At 39.0% G+C, this 26,319-nt stretch overlaps 2 protein-coding genes and 1 long non-coding RNA gene across 7 annotated transcripts in view; 2 read left to right on the top strand and 1 right to left on the bottom strand.

The window, feature by feature from the left end:
* Window positions 1–9: 9 nt before the first annotated feature.
* Window positions 10–4,116, top strand: LOC105383239 (SET and MYND domain-containing protein 4). Of its 2 annotated transcripts, none has more exons than XM_011553267.3 (3): window positions 10–138; window positions 1,203–2,686; window positions 2,841–4,116. In XM_011553267.3, the coding sequence occupies exons 2-3, from the start codon at window positions 1,266–1,268 to the stop codon at window positions 3,232–3,234; spliced, it is 1,815 nt and encodes a 604-aa protein (XP_011551569.3). In that variant the 5' UTR covers window positions 10–138; window positions 1,203–1,265; the 3' UTR covers window positions 3,235–4,116. The 2 variants fall into 2 exon arrangements, with proteins under 2 accessions (XP_011551569.3, XP_037972966.2); XM_038117038.2 differs by lacking the exon at window positions 10–138 and adding an exon at window positions 204–389.
* Window positions 4,117–4,331: 215 nt separating this feature from the next.
* The window catches only part of LOC105383238 (protein 5NUC), a 30,013-nt gene continuing 8,025 nt past the window's right edge, over window positions 4,332–26,319 (bottom strand). Inside the window, exons 2-4 of one of the 4 annotated variants that reach the window (XM_011553265.3) lie at window positions 19,461–19,669; window positions 15,454–15,607; window positions 4,332–6,563 (exon numbers count right to left, since the gene is read on the bottom strand). In XM_011553265.3, the coding sequence (XP_011551567.3) occupies window positions 5,142–6,563; window positions 15,454–15,607; window positions 19,461–19,669 (1,785 nt within the window). In that variant the 3' untranslated portion in view covers window positions 4,332–5,141. Of the gene's footprint in view, window positions 6,564–6,731; window positions 8,508–9,773; window positions 11,379–11,909; window positions 13,319–15,453; window positions 15,608–19,460; window positions 19,670–26,319 lie in introns of those variants that run through there. The other 3 variants (XM_048623716.1, XM_048623714.1, XM_048623721.1) reach the window with 3 other exon arrangements.
* On the top strand, window positions 8,960–25,477 carry LOC125489130. The gene is made up of 3 exons (XR_007266760.1): window positions 8,960–8,970; window positions 11,852–11,855; window positions 25,194–25,477. It is a non-coding gene; the product is annotated as an uncharacterized LOC125489130 (long non-coding RNA).

Here is a 26,319-nt window from a genome sequence, read left to right on the forward strand (position 1 = left end):
GGCTGTTTCATTGAGCCTCCTGTCAGTGAAAGTCAACTGTCAAATTCATGCCTTTGTCTTTGACATTGACAATAGCATTTTGTTTTGTTTTGTTTATTTTTCATTCTTCTAAAATTATGTGAAATACAATAAATACAGGTAAATTATTCATGATTATTATTCATACATACAATAAAATTGTAGTGGAACCGGACCCAGTTATTATTTATATTACCTATTTGCCCATGGATACTGGATGTGATATAAACATAACCTATTCGACTTCTAGTTCCACTGGATAGGAGCTTGAAATAGAAGTTATTTATAAATTGCCATGTTGCTAGCTCAAAACATCTGCTCAAATATCACCGAAGATGCTGCGTTAATTTTTTTCGCTCAAATCTCAATAGGTATTTTATATATAGCACCGGCAGAACTGTAACAAAATCTAAATTAATTTTAGAATGTCACAGAACACTGGAAAACCTAAGCATTTCAAATAATGTAACAGTACAGTGGATTAAAAGTCATAACGACAACATAGGAAATTTCGAGGCTGACCGACTAGCAAGAATGGGATCAAATACCCTACCAATAGGGCCAGAACCATTTATTAGTCTGTCATCAAAGGCAATAAGGCAATGTCTCACCGATAAAACACTATCTGAACACAATCAGGAGTGGAAAAATCGTGTAGATTGCAGACAAACTAAAGCGTTTATTGTATCACACAACCACAAACTTACACGCTACTTACTCAACCTGTCCCGTAGTAATATATCATTAATGGTAGGACTAATAACAGGACATTGTTGCGTGAATAAACACTTATATACCATAGGTAACTCAACTAGTCCCTTATGTAGGACATGTAAGGAAGTAGATGAGACGGTTGAACATATTCTGTTAGCTTGTCCACCTACTACAGAAACAAGATTATCTATTCTTGGACCAACAGAGCGCCTACCTCAGCTATTACAACACCCAGGCCTGCTACTCCAGTTTACCCGGGAGCTAGGCTGGATGAGCTGAAACCAAGGGGATATGTACAAAGGTTCCACTCGAGAGAGCCACGTACAGGAACTTCACCCCCTATGAGAATAGAATAGAATAGAATATATAGCACCTAGCACCTCACCTTACAGTCTTTCTGTAAAGTTCAATCAAACTTTTTTTCTTGTATATTTTCCTATTAATTAATTTACTTCTACTGTTTTCCACAGCCAAGATTCGGCTATACAAATACAACCTATAACTTTCGGCTGAGTACAAACTACAAATTCAAAATGAGTTCAATTGATTTAGTTTATGATTCTGTAATTGAAAACCTCGTCAGCCAGGAAAAGATTAAAGGAGTTTCATCAAAATTGAACTCATTGAATGCAAATGATGAGAGAGTATTGTATGTTTATGGTGTTATGGAATCTTTGAATATATTTCCAAATGTTAAACAAGTTGCTAAGTGTGAGAAGGTGGCTGACGACTACCGCAATCAGGGTAACAAATGTTTTCAGAAGAAACAAGATTATGAGGCATGGCAGTACTACAATCTCTCCTTATTACATGCCCCATTATACTCTGAGAGCTATATTGTGGCTCTAGCTAACAGATCAGCAGTGTTCTATGCCTTAAAAAAATATAAGAAATGTCTCAAAGATATAGAACTGATATTCACCATGAACTACCCTCCTAAGGTAAAAGAAAAGCTAATGTCCCGCAAAATGCAATGTCAAGATATACTATCCACTGAGAAAGAAGATGAAAAAGAGGATTACAATGTAACATTGGCTCTTTGCCTGTTTGGGCAAAGGCATCCTAGATATCTGTGTGCCAGCAGGAAATTAGAAGTGGAGTGTACTGAAAAAATGGGAAGGCATGTTGTGGCCAAAGATGACATAAAAGTTGGAGAAGTTATAGTTAAAGAAAAGCCATATTTCAAATTGGCGTTGAGAAACCAGTCTCTATTTACATGTGCACACTGCCTGTCAAGATCAGAGAACCTGTATCCATGTGAGAACTGTTGCTATGTCCTGTATTGCAGCCAAGAATGCAAGCAAGCAGCATGGAATTCCTATCATTCTGTTGAATGTCCTATGATGGCCACTTTGATATACCAAAGCTTTTCCAAGCTGGAGTTACTTTCATTGAGAACCGCAATTAAAGCAAGAACTGATCATCCAGACTGGACTAGTCTGTTTAAAACAATTGAAGTCACAGAGTCACTGGTGAATTCTGAACTTAGGGGCCATGTGGAGGTGGAGCCTGGCAAGTGGGTTTATGATTCCACACACTATGCATCTGTCCATACGCTGGCCACTAATATTGAGAAACGAAACATATCTGATATCTTCCAGAAATGTGTGACAGCTGCTGCATTCATTCACTTGTTGTCTAATATGACCCCTTTCCTCAAAACTGATGGCGTAGTCAGTTCACAGAAAATTCGTGAAACAATTGCTGGTCTTCTCCTGCTGCACGGAATGACAAGCCCGACCAACATGCACAATATTGACACCAATGTGCAGTCCAAGGAAGGGGACTTTGTTGATGAGCTGTGCATTGGAAGTGCACCATACCCATTTCTAAGTCTCTTGAACCACTCATGCTCACCGAATGTGGTCCGATACAGCAAGTTAGGCACTGGAACTATGGTGCTATTAGCACTTAGACCTATAAAGAAAGGACAGCAACTGTTTGATAACTATGGGTAAGTAACATTACAAGATGAAGTGCCTGTTCAGGCAGCAGGTATGAAAAGAGTAAGCTGAACAGACACTTCATCTTGTAATGAGTATTAAATTAAATTACATTCCACATACCACCTTTTTAATTATTAATTAACTTACTCTTTCCATTTCCAGATGCCACCATGCGGTCGAAGACCGTAAATCTCGGCAGGAGGCACTGAAGAAACAGTACAAATTCACTTGCATGTGCGAGGCTTGCGTCAACAACTGGCCTCTGTTCTCGCACCTCAAGCCTGCCGAATCCATGACATCCACCCTGAAGGAGTTTAAAGAATCTCTCCTGAACGGCGACTCTATGGAGCAGCTCCAGAAAGGCGATAAGAAGACTGCCATAGAGTTGTATAAGCCGTTGTGTACACTAGCGGAACTACTGGAGTCGTATGCCCCATGCATGGAGCTGGCGGAGTGCCAGGAGTGCCTCAAGCAGTGCCTGTCTATATTCAGTGGCGTCACTCCCTACGGGTACAACAGGGAGATCCAGTGGGATGCAATCCCATCCTTGAGTTAAACAGGTATTATATTTGTTTTACTCAACTTATTGACATCTAAATTGATTTTAATTTTTATAGAGGCTTAAGGTTAACCCATTTACCGCCACCCTAAAAAGAGAAATTAAGTAATTAATTACTCTTTAAAAGTTTAAAAATATATTTATTGCATTCGTTATTGGTGAAACAAATAGCCCAGTCAGAGCAAGAGCACACAGTGCGTTGCGGCGGCGGTGCGGCGCCGCAACGTTGTTTTGCCGCAGCGGCGTCGCAACGTTGTTATACCGCTCCGTGTGTCGTTCCTCGTGACGCAAAAGAACTGAGCGGTGCCGCTCCGACGTCGCAACGCATTCACCCGCCCCCCTCCGCTTCGTCTTGGTAGCTGCAAGTCCGGTGCGGCGCCGGGGCGCATCGTGTGCACGCCACAGATATTTCTATGTAAAATGACGCAGCGACACCGCTCCGGCGCCGCACCGCCGCCGCAACGCATCGTGTGCTCTTGCCCTCAGGCCACTGCTGAACACTACGTTTACCGATGGCAACTGCCGTCAAATAGCATTGGTGACGGTTCTTGGGTTAATTAAATTGAGGATTTTATTACTTTACTACAATTTTATTTAAATTCAGATATGAACCTATATTATTGTATTGAATGTTCCTATAAGTTTATTAAGTTATAGGTAGCGTAAGACGTTACAATTATTATATTTTTTATATCACTGACTGAATTTCAGATGAAAAAAGTAACTTTCCGTTATTTAGTTGGACTAATATACTGTTTACGTAAAATTAACCAATATAGTGCCTTACTAAACATATAGGGTTAAACATAATTATATATTATAAATTATTAAGTTTTGTATTTTTTCAAAATAAAAATAAAAAATGTTTGCTTATAACTATTTTAAATGTTGCTTTCTTTAAAACCTTAACATGTAGTTATAAAAAAATGAATATAATTTTGCACTAACGAACTTTAGTACATTACCATCATAGCAACCCGAGGACATAGTTTATTTTTGGTTGACAAAGATTGCCAATTTATCTAGGAATATAGATCTCGTTAAATAAATAGCAATTATGTTATAAGAGAATATGCAAAATTAATAACAGCAACATTATTAAAACAATGTATTTAAAAAAAAAACTTCTCCTGTGACTCACAATCACACATTATTATATGTTCCTATTTGTTATAACTTACAATACTTATAATAATTACAATGAAATCAATATTAAAAACAAGCGTTAGTTCCATATTATCAGTAAAAATAAATACGTACTGGTAAAATAAAAACCTTAATTATTAAGGTTCAAAAATCCCTATCTAAATTAAACAAGTAAAGGAATGCATACTTGAGGAATACTTATGAATACATTATAATTATGTAATTTAAATTGTATGTACTTATTCTGTTCTGAACTAATGCGTGTACCTATTTAAGACAATAGTGCCTTAGGGTGCTTACATAGAGAATCGGGTTCCCTGTATCTACCTGTAGCGGTAACCTGATTATGCGAAAGCGCTCACTCACGGAGCATTTCCCTGATTTTTTAATGTCATGAGGGCTTTCGCGCCTTTCGCATAATCAGGTTACCGGTACAGGTAGATACAGCAACCCGATTCTCTATGTAAGCACGCTTAGAGAGGCTAATGTCTAGTACTTAGAAGTCATCTTCTAAGTACTAGACAACAGTCATCTGTTGGCTGATGATGAGAAAATGTTTGAATGAAAGTAGGAACATTGAAGACGAGGACCCCTTTTCATAAGTAAAATAAACAGTACCTACATATCTGCAAACAAATATCTGCCCCGGCCAGGATTCGATCTCGACCTCTCGAGTCTCGACTCATTTCCGGACACTGCATCAAGTCAAGATATATTTACGTTATCATCATTTAAATTATACTAAAAACTATAACTATCTACCATAAACTTAATATTAAAAAACTGTTGAATATAAATATTACTTCGTAATAGATGCTTAAGGTATGCGCGCTTGACGGCAAATGTTTTCCTTTTCTAGCAGTTTTCTGAATTCTATCCACATTGCGAACAATCAAGCGGTCAGTTATCAGCGGGTTAACGGGACTATTTTTTCTTAAGTAATCGAAGACTGCCGTTAGCTCATTATAAGATAGCATTTCTCGCGGTTGTCCCACAAAATTAGCATAGCCGTCACCACCTTCTGCCAAGAAAGTAGGCATTATCACTTTGTATTCTCCGGACTCTTTTATATCTTGCAATTCAGACACTTCACATGTATTCCGACTCTCCACTGCTTTTGCTGACACTACTCTAGACCCTGGAGGTTTTGCTAAATCATAAATTACTTGCATTCCGGAAAACTGAAGGAACTGGCCCGTGCTATCCACCGTACGCCAAGTATCCACTGAATGCTCTAAAGCCCGCAATAATGTCGATCCATTCATAGTTACTACAGTTAAAGTATCCGAAAACGGTAAAACTGTGAACCAATCACCTTTAGTCAAATCTATCGGCCCCTGTTCGTGTCTGATAGAAGCTCGGATCCTTCCCCCTTGAACGATAGCTATATTAGTACACATTCCTTGGTCCTTGCTGTAGTGTACTATAGAATCTGTTATCAGGTTACCTATGTTGCACTGTTTGATGCGGCAGGATAGCCCATCTAAAGCATTCATAGAAGTGCCGACCACTTCGCTGTTTGTACGTTCTATGTCTTCATGATATCGTAACACTAAGTCCAACACTTCGGGATCTCTCGGTACATCTTGGCTTAGAACAATGGGATTCCCATCGAAGTGAGCAATTTCCCCTTCAGCATCGAATATTAAATGAAGTTTCCCCATGTATTTGGTGTAGGCGTAAGCTTGTACCACCGGCACCATTTTGCCTGACGCTTGCTGAACCATAGTGGGGTACGGGCCTTCCACTTGCTCCGGTTGCTCCGAAGTTTCACCATTCCACAGGAAGGTGTTCGAATGACCTCCAATAACCAGGTCTAGGCCTTCGACTTCTTTCGCAATTTCCATGTCTTCCAAAAACCCAGAATGTCCGAGGGCGATTAAAATCTTCACTCCTTGTTCCTGTAGAACTTTGACTTCTCTTTTGAGAGCTACAACTTCATCCTCATATTCGACGTCGTTGTTTGGCGCTAGGATCTTGGTTTCAGGTGTCAGGTAGCCGATGATGCCAATTTTGGTGTCCTTTACTGTTAGGACTATGGATTTCTTCAAGTTGGGTTCGTGTAGCAGCTCGGGCACTCGGTCCAGCACGAGGTTGGCAGCCAGCACGGGGGTTGTCACGTTGCGCAGGAAGGGAACTAGCCCGCCCACCCGCTCGTCGAATTCATGGTTGCCAAGTGACTGCAAATAAAAGTGTATAGTAAAAAACATTTTAAGCGTTAACGATAATATTCTAATTAAATCACAGATAAATAAATTACCTTGAGAGAAGAAAATAGGTACTACCGAAGGATTGGTAAATAGCAGTAAACTGTATTAAAATAATAGAGGTATACAGAAGGAAAATGGTTACATTTTACTGAAGGTTTTTATTTAAAATTCTATAAGTACTTATAAAACATTTTCATCTTAGAAACTACTGACAGTCTAGCTACACCCACCACTACAATGTGCATATTATAGATATTATAATTAAGTTATACTGAATACTAATTACGGTTAGGTGTAAAAACAGGATAAAATACTTTAGTGAAACAGGGAGAGGTAGAGCCATCTTGACCATGATACATACTGTATAACTAATGACTTCAATGTACTAACTAATTCAAGCTAACATATACCTAAAATACTTTTAAATGCATTAAAAAGAGAGACAATTTATTAATTACCTAAGAATAATTCTAAAAGCGTCTTCAATTAAGATTAGGATGATTTATAGCTGCATGCACTAATAGTCTAAACAAAATACATCACTAACTTAATTAACATCAAATAATGTAAGGACGGGTAGATATTAGTTCCCGTGTCCTTGTGGAGATCTTCATTTATTATAATAATTCGGCCCTCTATCTCGGGATATACGGGGCTGTGGCGCCTCACATACCGCTCCGTGCAAATTAGCTCGTTATAATTTAATATCTCCGTAGGTAATCCCGGCAACATGTCATAGCCATCTCCGCCTAACGCTACGATATCTGGCATTATTACTTTGTAAATTTCTCCCATTTTTATCGGTCGGTAAGCTGGAATATCACAGTTCCAACACCTAGCCATGGCCGATACCACTCTGTCACCGGGTGGGTGTTTCACATTATAGACTACTTTTAATCCAGAGAACTGCAGAAACTCTCTAGGCCCGTCTATGTTGTGATAGTCAGCAACAGCATGCTCGAGCATTTTTAACAGAACTGACGCGTTCACTGTCATCAATGCTAACGGTTTATCAAAAGGCATTGCTTGTAAAATATCACCTTTTGTGATAGCATGTGGTAGTTTAGTGTTTGCAATGGAACTCCTTATGGCTCCTGCCTGCATAATGGCAATCGGAGTATCAGTCCAGTGTTCCCCTGTATACTGTTTAGCATAGTGATCAATTATTGCATCTGTAATCATATTGCCCAAATTGCATTCCCGCTGATTGCAAGATCGTCCGTCAAGTATGACTGAAGTGTTTCCAATAACTTCGTCGTATGCTAATGTTTTTGTTCGGTACCGTTCAATAATTGTCAATACTTCCGGGTCTTGAGGTATAGTGTTATCGAGTAGGATGGGATTTCCTTTAATATTGAGTACTTCTCCTCGATGATCGAATTTTATAAGCAATTTGCCAAGGTATTTTGTATAAGCATAAGCTTGAACTACTGGAACCATCCTACCAGACTTTTGTTTGACATACGTTGGATAGGGGCCAATAATCTCTTCAGAATCAGGGGTCGTGCCATTCCATAAAAAGGTATTTGTATGGCCACCAACAACTAAATCTACTCCTTCGACTTCTCTGGCAATTTCCATATCAGTCACATAGCCAGAGTGTCCTAGTGCAATAATAATTTTAACACCTTTGCTGTTGAGGACTTTAACTTCATCATTTATGGCATCGACTTCTCTCATATATTCTACGTCATTCGGTCTCGCTGTTGTTTTGGTGTCTGGTGTTAAATATCCAACGATACCAATTTTGACTCCATGGACCATTATAACTATGGATTTCTTTAAGTTTCTCTCTTTTTCTAATTCTGGTACTTTGGTGAGTATGAGGTTCGCAGCTAGCACAGGGCAAGTTAAATTCTGTATAAACGGAGTGACGCCCATGACGCCTTGGTCGAACTCGTGATTCCCCAGCGACTGAAACAAAAAATATATACCTAATAGTTGCATTTTGTCCACTTCAGCAACTACTTATCTTAATTTAACGACATCACTTGGTTTTAAAAATTCACCTATCATTTTACTATGTTATAATTATAACTAACCATCTGTGTAATTGTGTATGCTTCTATAAAGTCAGTGACGCTCGTCTATAATTTATCTTGATTAATTGATCTGTTTCATTCAACCTAGTTCGCCTACTTCTATTTGTTGTAATCCTAACTAATATTATAAATGCGAAAGTAACTGTGTCTGTCTGTCTGTCTGTCTGTCTGTTACTCTTTCACGCCAAAACCACTGAACGGGTGGAATTTGGTATACATATGGTCTAGCTAGACCCTTGGAAAGAACATAGGCTACTTTTTATCCCGGAAATCCCACGGGAAAACTTTTTAAGGCGAAGCGAAGCGCGCGGGAACAGCTAGTTAGTTACCTATAAGTTTTATTTTAAATCTGAAACCCTAGCATAAAACACATTCTTTCATAGTTATCAGTAAATCAAAATTCTTCAAATGTGAATTAATAACTGATTCGAATTTGTGACACACATTAGGTATGCTGATTGTAATGGCCAGTTTCACTCGTCTGCATAAATGTCAGGTAACCAACCTGTCGCACAAGCTTTTATTGCGTTTCAAATTCATTGAATAGCGATGGCCATTGAATAAATGCAAAGAGATTTGACAGACTTTGTAAACTACCGAGCACTCACTCAATTGTGAAACAGGCACTATGTGATAATTTACACAAACGGAAATACTAGCGTGTTCATGTGTTTACAACTCCACATTACACACATCTGCTGTCTTTTGTTACTTAATAAATTCGAGTTGTTTTGTTTTCACAAAATACAAGTACATAATATACAGGATAGTAAAATGTACGTTTGTCCATCAAATGTATAGATACAGGTACAAGCAGGGATCCGTATTTATTATCGGTTAGGTAGGTATGTCAGCAAAAGGTTTCCGTGGTGAAAGCATCAGCCTAGCGGCTAGGCCCTAGCCTGATCCGGTAACTAACTAAAATCAATATTTTCCCCAGAAGTCACGCCACTATTGCAGTGATCTAGATATACCTACCTGTCAATTGGTATTGGTAACCGGTTTCGCATCAGGGCGTAGATAACCGTCTCTTCTTGCCATTCTAATAATTAGCTGTATGAGTTGGTTGGTTACTTTTCTGATAGATTACTAATGACTCAAAGTAGAAAGGGTAAAAGGGGTAAGAAACATAGAAATGTAACAATTCATAATTATATTATAAGTAGGTACTTTAAATAAAATACAACAATTAAAACGCTTACTGGGCAAATTACAATATATCACATTTAAGTACAACAGATTCACTTATAAGTAACATCCTTAATATAAATATTTATCTTGTATAAGTAACATAATAAAATAATACTGCGTTGGTAGTAGATTCTTTGATCAATGGCAATAAAAAACATGCTTACTTGCTAATAAAGGTCACAAGGAAAATTATCACAACTAGTGGTGAAACTGTGAGGAAACCGGCTGAATTCCTAATTTTATCTATGTGGAGCATTGTGATTCTGTCCTCCACGGCCGGGTATATAGGACTGTGCTTTTGAACGTAGTCAGTCAAGGAGTCTAACTCGTTGTATTCTAATTTCACTGCGGGCAAAGTTTTGAACAGTGCGTAGCCATCACCGCCCATTTGAATAAACGACGACATGAGTATCATGTACTCCTTTGTTTTATTCAAAGGGAAATACTCCGGTATTTTGCATTTACCGCATAATACGGATACTTTAGTGACTCTTGAGCCTGGACGCTTTTTAAAATCGTATATGACTTTAATCCCGGACATGTGGAGGAACTCTCCGGGCGCGCGCTGCGGATTGTACCGCTCCACCGCGTGCTCGAACATCCTCATCACGTCTGACCCGTTGATGCTCACTCGCATCATGCTGCCATCGAACGGCAACACATTCAGTAGATCCCCATACGTCACCTGTGCCGGTAAATGTATATGTGAAATAGACGCTCTGATTCCTCCTCGCTGGATTATGGCAATAGGAGAATCAGTCCAACCATCTCCAACGTATTCGGAAGCGTACCTAAACACCATAGCATCAGTGATCATGTTCCCTAGATTACATTCTTTGTATCGGCAAGGGTTAGCGTCTAATACAACTGATGTGTTACCAACGGGAACTTCGGATACTTTCAATACAGAATCTCGATATTTGTTTATAATCAATAAAACTTCAGGGTCTTGTGGAATAGTTTTGTCAAGAAGGATAGGGTTTCCATCGTAACTAACAAGTTCACCTGCAGAGTTGAAGACAAGATGGAGTTTACCCAAGTATTTTGTGTAAGCATACGCTTGTACCACCGGTACCAGACGACCAGAAGTTTGATTGACTATACGAGGATAGGGTCCCGTAGGTTTTTCGGTATCTGGACTTGTTCCGTTCCATAGGAAAGTATTTGTGTGTCCGCCTATGACTAGATCGATGTCTTCTACATCCCTCGCTATTTCCAGATCTTTAGCAAATCCGGAATGGCCAAGCGCAATAAATATGCTAACGTTTTGTTTTTTTAGTTCGACAATTTCTTTTCGTATCGCTATAGTTTCGTCAATGTATTCGACATTGTTTCCGATGGCTAGAACCTTCGTTTCGGGAGTGAGATATCCGATTACGCCAACTTTAGTGCTGTTTATTTGGAAAATGACGGAGTTCCTCAGATTGGTCTCGGCTTGCAGGGCGGGCTCCTTGTTGAGGACCAGGTTGGCAGCGAGGACTGGGCACGTTAAATTTTCAATGAATGGAGTTAGTCCAGACACGCCATTGTCAAACTCGTGATTTCCCAAAGACTGAAACAAATAATTTCAAAAAGTCAGTACAGCAACAAATAGGTGCATTATGTTGCATGCAGAGATGATCAAGTAAATCGTATGCAATGATTGGTAATTGAGAAAAACATGCATTAAGTGAATAAAAAAGATAAGGTTCTAGATAAATATTATTACGTGTAGATAAAAAAGAATCATTTATCAGATATTTTACCATGCATAATCTTTAGATAAAGGAATTGTTAATAAGTATTATTTATAAATACATAATATAAAGTTTTTTTTATCATATTTATACACCTATAAACGGTACAATGTTATTATGATAAACAGCATGCGAATAAAGTTATATATTATGTATATAGGTATTCATAATTTCCACACATCATCGAAATTTTTCATGCATAACAATTCAATTGTGTAACTTACTTTAGACCATTTTTCATATTTTTCTTTGTTTTAACGATGGTCGGTGCTCAAGCTCGGTATCATAGCCTAGTAAGTATCCTAATATCTAAAGGAATAGTTTACTCAAAAATAAAACAACATACCTATGTAAAAAAATAAAAAAGTATAATTCTAAATCTATTAAAACTAATAAATTACATAAGGTTAAGAGTTACAAATGCCATAATTACAATAGTGAATGCGCTGCTTAGTGCAACAGCAGAATTCAGCAAAATTACACGCTCTGCTACTTCAGGGTATACAGGACTACGTTTGGTAATATACTGAGATACACTTGTCACTTCATCATTTCCAGTCACTTGCGCCGTTAAGCTTGACAACATTGTATAACCAAATTCACCTGCAGCCATAGACCTTGGCATCAATACCTTATAGAACCCCTGGCTTTCAATATCAAAAAAGTCAGGCACGAAGCAAGACCCACACCTAGCTACTGCGCTTTGGACTCTAGACCCAGCAGGTTGAGACAAATCGTAAACGATTCTTATTCCAGACAGTTGCAGAAACTTGTCGTTTTTAGCTTTAGACTTAAAGTCTGAAACTGCGTGTTCAAGTACCTTCAGAAGAATATCGCCAGTCATGTTGACGGCTACAATATTGTCTCCTGAAGGGAGTGCAGTTAGTAAATCGCGTGTAGTTACAGCAGCTGGTCTATTACTTGGCGCGATGGAAGCCTTAATATTCCCAGATGGGACCAAGGCAATCGGAGCGTCTGTCCATCTGTCTCCGTCAAAGTTGAGGGCATAATTGTACGTGAACGCATCGGCAACCAAATTGCCTAAATTACACTCTTCTGAGCCGCAGGAATCGCCGTCAAGTACTACGGAAGTAGCACCTACGGTTGTCTCAGCATAGCTGGCTATCTCATTTTTATATTTCTTGATGATGTCTGTAATATCTGATTCCTGTGGGATATGATCATCAAGGACTATTTGGTTATTGTCATATTCAGTAATATCTCCGTTTGAGTTAAATCGAATAGTTAACTGTCCCAAGTATTCTGAGTAGTCAAATGACTTAACAATAGGGACACGTTTTCCAGAGGTCTGAGATATTTCCGAAGTTTGATTACTAGTTTTAGCATAATTACTTCGGCCACTCCAGGAGAAATTGTTATTATTCCCTGAGATAATTAAATCAATGCCGTCTACTTCTTTTGCTATTTCCTCATTTTTGCTATCATCACTGTGTCCTAACGCTAGTATAATGTTAACTCCTTCAGATTTTAGTTTATCTACTTCCTCTTTAACGCCGATGACTGCATCAATGTAATCTAAAGTTCCAGTCTTGTCGAGAGCTTTGCTTTCTAATTGCAGAAAACCCACGATCCCTACTTTGACACCGTTTATGTCAAATATGGCGGATTTGTGTATTTTCGCAAGTCCAACATCTGTGTTGAGGACTATATTGGATGCCAGGATTGTTGAGTTGAGATGTTCAACAAAAGGCGATAGCTCATGAGTGTCTGGGTCTATCTCGTGGTTTCCCAGTGCCTGAAATGATCCAAAAAATAAGTTAAAGTCTGTAAGTACAACATTAAAATTTTGTTGGTTGCATAGGTGTTAAAATGCATTCTTATAGGTATATGAGTATTAGTGAGGTAAAAATATATTTATTTATAGCACAAATATAATACTACTAAGTGGACTGTAATATATGTTAAGATGTAAAAAAACTAAATAAAAAACTATATTGATACATTAGAAAGCGCTGTTAATAAATTTATGATATGCTTTTATAAAATAACATTTAAGCGTTTGCAAACAAAGGCTTGCTACATAGAAACATTTCGAAAAGCACCAGCATGAAATTAAGCTTTGCAATGACAAAATGTCGCAATCACACCCCTAAGTCACTGTTTGATATGAGCCTCCTCTATTGCCGGATACTCCATCATAGTCTCTATGTATATGGGTAAGTAGGTAGTAGAAGTCAACAAAAACCTTGACATCAAGGTGTATGTAGAATATTGAAGGTACCATTTTAGGCCCCACTCAAAATCACCTATTATATGTATAAAATAAATAAATAAATAAATATGTGGGGACATCTCACACACGGCCATCCGACCCCAAGCTAGGCAGAACCTGTGTTATGGGTGTCGGACAGCTGATATATCTACACAAATACATAGATAGATAGGTACTAAATATAAATATCAAGACCCGAGTACAAATATCTGTCTTTAAACAAATACCTGCCCCAGCCGGGAATCGAACCCGGGACCTTCGGCATAGCAGTCAGGGCCACTAACCACTACGCCATTCGACCGTCAAAATGTATGGGTTATTAATTTCGAATTTTTATAAGCAATTTTAAAACTCTTTAAATTTTTTTATTTGAATTGAAAAGTAGTTGGTTAGCTCTAACACTTAATTGAATTTGAAGCAGTGCGGCGGTAGTTATTAATTTGTTAGTTAGATTTTCATGTTATGTTAGTAGGTAATGGTGTTAGTACAAATTAAAATTCGTTAGTATAAAATTTACTGTAAATAACACTTACGATTACTCTTATATTTCAACACAAGACTGTTATGCCTGGAAGGTTGAAAAATCTGAAGTGACTCTCACGGTAGCTATCCGCTTCTCGGTGTACCTACTTATAAGGTTTACAATACCGTTTTTGAAGTAGATCTACCTCTTGATTTAAAGTGGCTTTTTTAGTATTTCCTATTACATAACAAAAATGTATGAATGTTCATCAATATGATGATAACCATATTGTCTGTTACCACTTTACTGTTACCTTCGGTTATAAACCATCACATACGTTTGTAGGTAGGTACAACATATGCAGCTATAAATCGTTATTGGACATTACTATCTAGCTAGACCTAGGTAGTATAGCTACTGCAAATTGAAACCGGCTGCCTATTTCCAGTGAACACAACCGCACGATACCGCCGCCAGAGAGCTTAAAAACATGGTTCGGCAGTTGTTCGGTAAAGTCGGTTCAAGTTGGAAACTAAAAAGCATAATACCTACTAAATCTTAAAAACTTGTCTCAATGAACAATAATTCCTGAAGAGTCTCAATTCTATTTGTGGCCGGGTGGCCACGTAGCGGATTTGGTTTTTTTGTTTCGTCCAGAAAATCAGCCATGTAAGTACTTAAAAGCGACGCGAAGCTCTCAGTTATAAAATAAGAGTTTTTTAAATTGTATAAGTAGGATCGTAACGAATACTTTTACAGTCACGAGACATGAAAAAACACACGCCACAAAGCAAGACCTGAAACATTCAGCACAAGAGTCGCTGACATTTCACAGTTTATTCACACATAACAGTGTCGTAATTTTTATTTCACACACAAACAAGCAAGGAACAGCAACATCTAAAAGCAACACACATCACTTATGTTCGGAACCGTGGCCGGATAAGATTCGAGAGGCTGTGTTTATAACACGTGCTGTTACGGTGAAGGAAAACATCGTGAGGAAGCACGTCTACCTGTGAACGCACCAGACGCAGAACGCACCACAGTGGACCAGCGTGGATGGACATGGTCAGCTTAGGTAGGCAGTTTGGACCTTAAGGGTATATCCCTTTGCACAATGCTTCCACTCGAGAGAGCCACAGACACTGACATCACAACAGATGACACACAACAGAATAAAACAACTACTTACAACAGCATCAGGCTGCAAAGCGTTGAGGAATTCCGCGGCGATCCTCCACTTGTAGATGGTGAACCAGGCGGTGCCGGTGTACGTGTCTCCGGCGTTCAGGTACAGCACCGGCGGACCCTCGCCTGAAGCCGCGGCCCGGCGCGCCTCCTTCACACTGGAAAATAATGAGAGTCACGTTTTATTCATCTCTCTCTCAGCCTTCTGTAGTCCACTGTTGGACATAGGCCTCTCCTAACGATCGCCACCCCAAACGGTCACCCGCCATCTGCATCCAGCGGCTTCCCGCTACCTTCCGCAGATCATCAGACCAACGGGTTGGGGGGCGACCGACACGCCGTTTGCCGACACGGGGTCTCCACTCCAGAACCTTTCTACTCCAGCGGTCATCGGCTCTGCGGGCTACGTGGCCAGCCCATTGCCACTTCAGCGTGCTAATCCTTTTGGCTATGTCGGTAACTTTAGTTCTCCTGCGGATTTCTTCATTACGAATCCTATCTCGCAGGGACACGCCTAACATAGCCCTTTCCATAGCACGCTGAGCAACTCTGAGCTTGTGGATAAGCCCTTTGGTGAAGCACCACGTCTCGGCTCCGTAAGTCATCACTGGCAACACGCACTGATTGAAAACGTTTGTTTTCAGACACTGAGGTATGTTTTCAGTGAAGATGTGTCGTAATTTCCCGAACGCTGCCCATCCGAGTTGGATTCTACGAGCTACCTCTTTATCGAAGTTGGATTTACCTAATCGGATCACTTGTCCTAGGTAGGGATACTGATCGACAACTTCGATGGTGACACCTCCTACAGTTACGGGCGATGATGAAACATGTTCGTTCGACATGACCTTTGTCTTGTCCATGTTCATTTTCAGCCCAACTTGTTTAGAGGCATCATTGAGGTCTGTGAGCATTTCGCCTAACTTCTCCAGCGTTTCCGCCATAATAACTATGTCATCAGCAAATCGTAGATGAGAGATATATTCGCCATTGACGTTAATGCCCAGTCTTTTCCACTCTACAAGCTTAAAAACATCTTCCAGTGCACAGGTGAACAGTTTCGGAGAAATAACATCTCCCTGTCTCACGCCCCTTTGCAACTGGATCGGTTTTGTGCTATGTTCGTGTAATCGAACTGACATTGTGGCAGCATTGTACATACATCTCAACACCTCGATATAGCGATAGTCTATATGGCACCGCTGAAGGGATTGAAGCATCGCCCAGAGCTCAATAGAATCAAAGGCTTTCTCATAGTCCACAAACGCTAGACATAAAGGTAGATTATACTCCTCGGTCTTCTGTATAACCTGCCGAAGCGTGTGTATATGATCTATGGTACTATAGCCTTTTCGGAACCCGGCTTGTTCGGGTGGCTGGAAGTCGTCGAGTCTTTGCTCGAGACGATTCGTAATAACTCTCGAAAACAGCTTGTACACATGGCTCAGAAGTGCAATGGGTCTATAATTCTTCAATAGGGCTTTGTTGCCTTTCTTGAAGAACAAAGTCACTACACTTCTGCTCCATGCCTCCGGGCTTGTGCCTTCGAGTATGACGGAATTAAACAGCCTCCGAAGTGCTATTAAAATCGGTCTACCGCCGGCTTTCAGAAGTTCTGTCGTTATTCCATCATCTCCCGGAGCTTTGTTGTTTTTTAGCTGTTTGAGAGCTATACTAATCTCGTCTAGACTGACGTCCGGAATATCTTCGGTATAGTGTCGGGTGAGTGGCGCTCGGCTGTCGTGAGCACCGCTGGTAATAGGGTTTTGTGTTGTGGTGTATAACTGTCCGTAGAATCTCTCAATTTCTCCCAGAATTTCGGGCACTGATGAAACGGTGTTGCCAGTGTCGGTCTTCAGTTGGGTCAACAGAGTCTGCCGAACAGGTCGATCTCTAGCAAAGACTTTGGAGCCCTTGTTTTGCTCTATTGCGTCTTGAATGCGCTTGCAATTGTAGCGTCTCATATCGCAACGTCTTGCTTTGGCGATCTGTCTGTTTAGACGTCTGTATTCGACCATATCAACTGAAGACTGCAACCTCATTTCTCTCCGTTCTCTTATGAGACTCAGAGTCCCATCTGAGAGTTTTTGAGGTCCTCGGTTGGTTCGGGACGAAAAATATTTCGATCCTACCTCTCGGACAGTTTCCACAAACCTATTATTTAAATCGTCAACTGTAACGCAATTCTCTAAACATATCAGGCGGTCGCAAAGCTCAGACTGAAAGCTTTCGGGATCCTGGATTTGAGCAGGAGTAGGACGGAGCGTGGACTTCATTAGACGGGAGCGTTCTATTTTGCAGTTTATATTCAAAGTGCCTCTTACGAGTCGGTGATCGCTGCCGGTCTTAACCCTACTGATCACTTTTATTCATCGTCGTTGTCCAATTAATGAAAGATGCGTCTTGTTCATCGTTTAACTAGAAGGGAAGGTAGGTGGCTGGGGAGTATGGAAATCTAAGACCGGATTTCCGAACCTAGTATCATTGAGCCAGTAAATTAATTAAGTTTATTCATCGTATTTCTTTTTATGAACGTCACGTAAATTGGGTTTTAGGTGGAGTCTTAGATTGAAATATAAGAACGCATCTTGATAATCTAGGGGAGGAGTTGTAAAGCTGAAACAAGGATGATTACTCTACGTCTCTAAACAAGAGAAGCTGCAAATTTAACACACATCCATCCGCTTACCTTCAGCCTAGCTATGGAAAAACACCAAGTGGTGATTTTCCGTAAGAACATAAATAATAGTCTGCAGTGACAGTCTTTTTGTACTAACTAGGTAAATACTTCATACTTGCTAATGCTTAGAATTTATTTTACCTAAAACTTACCTTTATAATGGAATATAGATATTTATGAATAACTACATAATTCATTTATTTATTGATTTTGTACAAAGCCTAAGATTTTGTTTAAGATGGTGTCTTTGTATAAAAGTATTGTAATTTTTGGCTTAGCATAAATTATAAATAGTTATTTTGTTTATTTATAAAGCAACGCATTAAATTTTACGCTTGTAATGCGGTTATTTAAATTTCAGCGTGATCATTAGAATAAATATAATTATGTAATAAGCTTGAGTTTTCCATTCAGGCTATTTTAAGTTTGACTTTGTCATTCTAGTTATTCCGAGAGCAATACTTAGTTTCCGTAATACCAAGAATTCCATAAAATTCCTGCAGCTTTAGAACACATAGCAGAGTCTTTTACCAACTTAAGCGAAATCAGCAGAATTAGGTATAACTGCAATGTTCATTCTGGTTCCTGGTAATAAATGCCTCGATCTGTAAAACTTGTAGAAAGTCTTGTACAGGCCGCGGATTTGACTAGATCGTGGATGGACAATCTAGTCAAGTCCGCGGGGAAGCGCTGGATGCGCGCCGCCTTCGATCGGACAAGGTGGAAAACATTAGTGCAGACCTATGTTCAGCAGTGGAGTGGAGATGGATAAAATAGATTTTAAGTACCTACTTGTTAGATCTACTGATGTCATCGTCACCACAGGCAACTAGTGTAGTGTACCTAATTATGTCGTTTTATTGTTTGTGATCGTGATTCGTAATTAAATGGATAGTCGGAAATGCAAGTACGGATTAATTAATGCCAATATGAAACTATAGCTAGGTGACTAGGCCAACTAGGTACCAAAAACTAATTAATTGCTTCCAGCAACTACCTATGTAGATATTGCTAATAGGCTGGAACTGATAGTAAAGGATGTTGCCTTAAATAATTTCATAAAAAATATATCATAGTTGTTGATATTAATTAAATAAAACTACGAACTGCCGCCGATACACGGGTTCTTTATCGACGTAGATAAATTTCACTATATCGCGATTTGTCATAAATACGATGCTGTGATTGGCGAAGAGTTTATCGACGTCGATAACTAACCCGTGCAGCGGCAGCTGGTGTATGAATGATTCGTAGGACCTACACCATTATGCATTGTAGGAATATACCACGCATGGGGCTCAGGTACAGACAGAAGCAGAAACAATACTCACACATGCGCCACCCTCGGGAACCCTCCGTAGCACCTCCCCGCCTGGCGGTCGGCCGGCGTGCAGATGCCGCTCAGCTGCGAGGTCTGCTCGAAGCGCGCGTGCATGTCGTTGTTGTGCAGGATCAGCAGCTCGAAGCTGTCTCCGGGGGACGGGTGCACCACGCTGCTGGTCACCAGTGTGGTCAGAGACAGGATGGTGAGGAGGAGCGCCTGGAAGGTAAAGGGGGGTGGTTGTGAGCAGTTGCTTTTGACTTCTGAGGAAGAGAGGAAATGAGGTTTTTCGTCTATCTCTTCTATAGAATTATCCGATACTAGCGAAAAGCTTTCGAGAATGTAAGTAGGTATATAAATCTAATTAAGGTATAAGGAAATCAACTGAGGGTTTATCAGGGCCTTGATGATCATCATCATCAGCTAGTAAACGTCAACTGCTGGACATGGCGTCTCCCAAAGAGCGCCACAACTCTCTGTCGGCCTTCCATCAGCCAATTCCACGGCCGCCCTTCATACAGTGACCCAGGATACACTAGGTAATTTCACATACATCATGACGACCCATTACGTCCCCACTGCTGGGGCACGGGTCTCCTTCCAATGAAGGAAGGGTTTAGGCCTAGTCCACCACGCTGGCCAAGTGCGGGTTGGTGGACATACAGGTGGCTAAGAATAATTTAAAATGAACCGATGAATGTGACAGTAGATAGGTATACTCATTCGATATTAGCTTAATACATAGGTATAACAACGCTGACTCTGGTCTGCTTACTAGGTATAGGTAGACTTACTATGTAGATAATAGGTAATAAATAAATAAACACCTAAAAATAGCGACTAGCCGGCTGACATTCGGTAAACATTAGCAAAAACGTGTTTTAAAATTAATTAGCGAGGAAATCGCGACGAAATACTATCGTCGTGCCACGCATTTCTATCTATATACTTACTCTCATTGTTTAGAATGACCCCCTGAGTCACCCCTTTTCGGCTTAGTAGGCATATCACTTTCACAACAACTTGTATATTAGTAGGTAAATGGAAAAAATAAACAAGTTAAATTTAAATACCCGACGCTTTCGGTGGGTCATTCATATCTTAAATTATGCAAAGAATGAGACTCCAATGAATGAAGTAAGTACCTTCCTAGATCTATTGTGAATAAGTGAATGGGCTCACAAAGCCTCTCTTCCAATAAATTCATTACCTAAGTGATGCGCTTCTTCAAAGGTGCTGTATTTTTATGGCTGGACGGTTCTTAGAGATTTTTATGAATTTTACGACCTCCAGTCTTTCAATAGACGCTTTTTTGCTCGTTCCCGTTCATTTATCGTTGTCGGTATGTCGGTGTCTCGTAAAGATTCATGAAACCATCGTATCTGCTATTGATTGATTCCCGTTAAAATACCTGAGATAAATTAAGGTTCAACAGGGTGTAAAGCAAAGCCTGAGCTATATCTGTGTAAGTAGGTACCTACCTGCCTATTACAAGTGTTTTTTGGGCGTTGCCGTTGTTCACGAGTTTTGATCACGAAACGTATTTTTAAATCTGTAATAGACCTTAGACCAAAAAATAAATAATTACTCCATACAATACCTACAGTGAATCAACCTTCAATAACTATCTATCCATAACAAATTCAGAAAAAAGCACTACATTGTGATGGCATTGGTATTTGGTTCGTCTCGCGCACAAAGTCAAAGTCAAGGCATGTTTTTTTATCAATCGCCGGTGGATCGGAGTTGGGTTTCATTCTCGTCACATCTTCGCCGTAGGTTTTATTATCGCATTCCCGAATTTATTGAGAGTAGAATCGGATCATTGCCGCCCTTTTGTGTGCCCACTTGGTATTCAAGTTTGCTTGTCGTTTATGTATACGAGTACCTAACTACCTACCTGTCTTCCTATTCTTCCTACGTTTTTATCACCTGACGGAAAAAGCGTCTAATAAGTTTTATGTGTGTCTATCTCTGGCCGTGTAGATCCAAATAGGTGGACCGAAGCGTGTTTTGAAACTATACAAGGCCAGAACGCACCCATAGTGTACTAGCACTGTATAGTTTCAAGTGAAAAAAATATATATTTTACTTGAAAATATACACGATTTGTGCGTACTAATCGCGTATACTTTCAAGTTGGGATTTACTGAATCGTTCTTGAAAATATACATTGCCATTACGCACATTGCTTGATTGGCATATTTGATTTGATTTGATTTGGCGTTCTTGTCGCAAATAATTTATACCTACATACATGCTAATTCTGATTTACTGAACTATTTCGGTACATCTAGTACATGACTACAATTTGCTTGTTTTGCCTGTCATACCTATAGAATGTTGATAAATAAAGATGAACAAGCTCTAATTTGAATGATAAAATGAATTAAAACTAACTTAGTGACGCTGTCGGCAATATTAAAGTACATTTAACAGCGCATCAAAATATTATTATAACTAACTAAAAGCGTAAATTTCAATCAAATTCTAAATGGGGTCATTTGGTGTCAACTAACTTTTTGCTTTTTAGACTTATTCATTGCTCGTGAGTGTGATAGGTATTGCCCTATAGACCTATTACAGACATATTTTTCATCAAGTTTTGCATTCACCGTAATTGTCTTTTATGAACTGTTCTACACCCTCTTCTGAGATAATTTTTACTATTTACAACAGTTCTACAGTTTAATTTAAATCAATTTATTTTTTAACTGTACGATGTAAACAAAAAACACGTTACGAAAACAATGCCAAGTGCGGAATGATGATGCAATATTTAAAAAGCAATAGACTTATACCTACTACTATTTCGCATGAAAGAAAGAGAGAGCAACAATTCAAAATAACTGCCTGGTAACTAATCATGTATAGTTTCAAGTGCTCGCATTGCCGCTTGGCACTTGAAAATATACACGATTAGTACGCAGTGGTAACTGCTGCAGTATATTTTCAAGCCATAATTTTGGCCCAACTTACTTGAAAATATACGCGATTAGTGCGTAATGGCCTTGTATACTTTCAAGTAAATTATGGCACCATTTTAATTTGAAACTATACGTGAGCAGTCCCACCCTCTGCGTTCTGGCCTTGTTTAGTTTCAAAACACGCTGGACCGAATCGTATACATAGGTATATTTTCCTTGCTATATGAGTAGTCCCACCATGGGAATATCAGTAGGACAACGGGCCCTTAATTAGTAATGTTTCATTCATCACAATCATAAGGATTAGTTCAGCAGGCGCGGCGTTCATAGTGTAAGTTTCATAATTTTTGAGGTGTTTACGTGTATTTTAATACTTAGCTAATCAATGAATATCAGCATGATCATTAATTCGTCACAAACATTTATCGATGTTAACGTTTACTTATCAGAACTTCAGCAGTGTAAATTATTTTAGAATAAAGAATTTCACTCTTTGCGATTGAACGTAACAATAAGTACTTTGACTCAATCACAAAAAAACATTTAATTTCGGTTTAGGTACACCTAGTAAGTATGTTAGTTACTACGTAGTAAGTACATAATTATAGTATGTAGTTTTATTTTTAAAGTACTGACACAACAACATTTTAATAATTATTCTTTATAAAGTTTTTTGAACATGTTGAACCTTTAATTCGCATTCCCACAGGCCACAAGCAGGCAAATTTGCCACTTAGCCGTCCGATGCCCTCGCCAAAAAACACAGGGGCAAATTATACAGGGGAACCTGCATGTAAGGAAGAAACTATTAACGAATATCTCAACCAAACCTGTATTTATGGGGAACTTTAAAACTGTATGATCTGATGATGAGAGGGAAAATATATTGCCAACCAAAGATTGTATGTGATAGTGAATTCTATAAAATATTTTTAATAATAATAATTTATTTATTGGCCATAAAAAAATTGCAACAAAGAATTTTACATCGTGTAAACAGTAAAAGTAATTAACAATTGGATTTACTGAACAAAAGAAAACATAAAATTCTGGTTTGGTTACTGATGCCTAAGCTATATTATAGGCAACAGTGCCATCCCGCAAATTATTATATACTAAAATATTCTTCACATTGATGATATTCTTTCATCATCAGCCCGGCAGAGTCCACAGCTCTAACACTTATGTAAGGTCGTCGGCCCAGCAGGACGGAGGGCGCCCCACGCTCCGCAAGCCTCTTCGAAAACTCCTTGAATGGTTCTTCAACATTGAACGAATGCTGACTACTACTTAGCATAGAATCACAAGTACTCGTTATTCTATGTACCTATTTAGTCATAATTATGAAGTGTACAGTAAGAAATAAGAATGTTACATAAAAAAGTTGTGTCAATCAAACACCAACATTTTGCAAATATGTAAATATTTAGGTATAGGTACAAAGGTGATCTTATCAATGCGAGTAAACAATATATTTTTTAGCAATCTATTTACATGCACTTGATAGTGGTCAACAGGCACAAGCCATTCCATGTTCACGGTAGTTATCTATGTATAATAGCAGAGTTAATGTTCCTTATCTCCTATCTAAATCTTCAAACATAGATTAGTACCTTAATCTACAGTAATTGCACAGACGATAACAACGAATGTTAAAAAGCGTTTTTGATAGTCTCAATTCGTGGGGTTTCTCTAGCTACAAACGAATGAGCTGTCAACTAGGGCATGCAATACCGGTATGGCGTAATACCGGGATCCCTGACAAAATCCACGCTTTTTTCAATACCGGTATTTAAAGTTAATACCGGTATTGAAGCAATACCGGAATCGGTAATTTTTTAGGCTATAAATCAAGCGATTAAGATATAGTTAGCCTTGTGCTCCTACTATGAAAGCTATATACTATGAAAGTGCACTTGTTTTCAACCGTTACATGCGGCTTTTGGCCTTTGGAAACCTGCTATTTGTCCATGCGTTATAAAATTATAACTGTAATACTCAATTCTCGTAGAAAAATATTACATAAGACAGAATTTGATTGCTTTTTCTTGTTTTATTTGGCCCTATACGACCTTTAAACAAAATATAATGCCATTTATAACAAGGAAGTCAAAAACCGATATTAATACCGGGATCCCGGTATTGAGTTCTAATACCGGAACTCAATACCGGTATTGAAAATATTACCGGTATTGCATGCCCTACTGTCAACGAGAGAGCGCTCCTCAGCAGTGGGATTTCGATCGGCTTCGGCAGCACTCAGAAACTATGATTTCCATAAGCTAGAGTGACCCCTCAGACGCTCACGCCCATAATTATGTAGTTGATAGGCCAAATGGACATGCGTGATCGTGATAGTTCTTAGTTCTCGGAAACAAAGATTGAATGTTGACCGATGAGACCGTTTCAGGAACCATCCGCAATTTATTCATTCAAACATTGGCGGTTAGTTACTGTTTAGTTACCCAGTGTGACGAGGTACAAAAGCATATAACTATCTACTTAAGAAGCTGACCGCACCTACTCGTATAGGTTTTATATAATAATAATAATAAACTGTTTATTTGGGAAGTCATCCAACGTGTTAGTATACAATTTACCTTATTTCTAATGTTAGTCCTTACCTTAACTAATGAGATTTTTTGAAAAATATTTAGTATAATTTACAATTATGCAGAATTGATAACCGCACCCAATGTTAAATAAAAGGGTTATCCATTCTGTCTACAACCGTGCTCAGGATGATGCTGGAGGTGGATCTCACGCGGTGCAGCAGCGACGCGGCTCTGGCCCTCATGATGCCATAGTGATCGGAGGTAGGGGAGACCGGGGACAAAAGTAACAGCGGGTAGAAAGTAACAAAGACTCTGTGGACTTCCCCAATAGCCTTAACGTCCCAAGCGACAGCTGGTAGTCAGCATGCGATGCCCCCCACGCATGATATCATTTTCCGCGCCCGTGCCGCGGTGCAAGGTTGTTTTAGTGAGCATTTCGTGATTTTACACACCCAAAGTAAGTTTTTTGGTGTTTATTCATTTAGTGTTTACGTAGAATTAAGATGCCAAGAACCATATGACTATTTGTTCATTGATTCATTATAAGATTGCCTGTAGCATGTCATAAATTGTTTTCGAATAACACGTGCTGTTTTAAAGTTATGTCGCCTGATATTTCAAAAATGGGGATGGGTACAAAAGTAACAGCTCGCGGCAGGACAAAAGTAACGAATTACTTACGTAAGTTTGCCATGTCACATTATAAATTTTAATTTTTTGTTGTTTTTATTAGATATTTGTGTCATAATATTGTATATTATGGCACAAATAAAACAACTTCTTATCAGTTAGTCAGTTTAAATGATGGATCTCATTTAAAGTTTATATTAAGAAGTTTTTTTTAGTTTTGTCAATAAGTCATAAGTTTTTTTAGTTTAGATAGTTTTTTAAGAAGTTTTCTTAACTAAATAATTTGCTTGTTTTTTTTGTTCTTTCTTTTGTATCGTATTTATAACATTGGGCAGAATTAATGGGTTGTTACTTTCGACCCATGCCTTGTTACTTTCGTCCTGACCATGGGGTCGAAAGTAACGATTTCCCTTTTTTTTTTGAGGCTTCTGAAATGCTAAAACTCGAGATGTATTAAGTAAAGTAATAATGGATTTTTGTAGACTATATACGAAAGTTTTATGTGACTATATTTATTTTATCGTAAATGTTAATAATTACGAGAAATCAGACAGAATCTACAAACTGTTACTTTTGTCCCCGGTCTCCCCTACGCGCTTCCGCAAACGTTCCTGACGCGCTGCACCGCCAACGCAGCCCCAGCAGCATCCTGAATGCGTTATTATATTGGACGCGCAGGACACTCCCCTCCCTTTGTTATTTTTGTAGATTGAAGATTAGATTCCCATTAAGGGCACGTTCAGAACCAATGCTAGTC

This window comes from Plutella xylostella, chromosome 3 (assembly GCF_932276165.1).
Source record: "Plutella xylostella chromosome 3, ilPluXylo3.1, whole genome shotgun sequence".
NCBI lineage: Eukaryota > Metazoa > Arthropoda > Insecta > Lepidoptera > Plutellidae > Plutella > Plutella xylostella.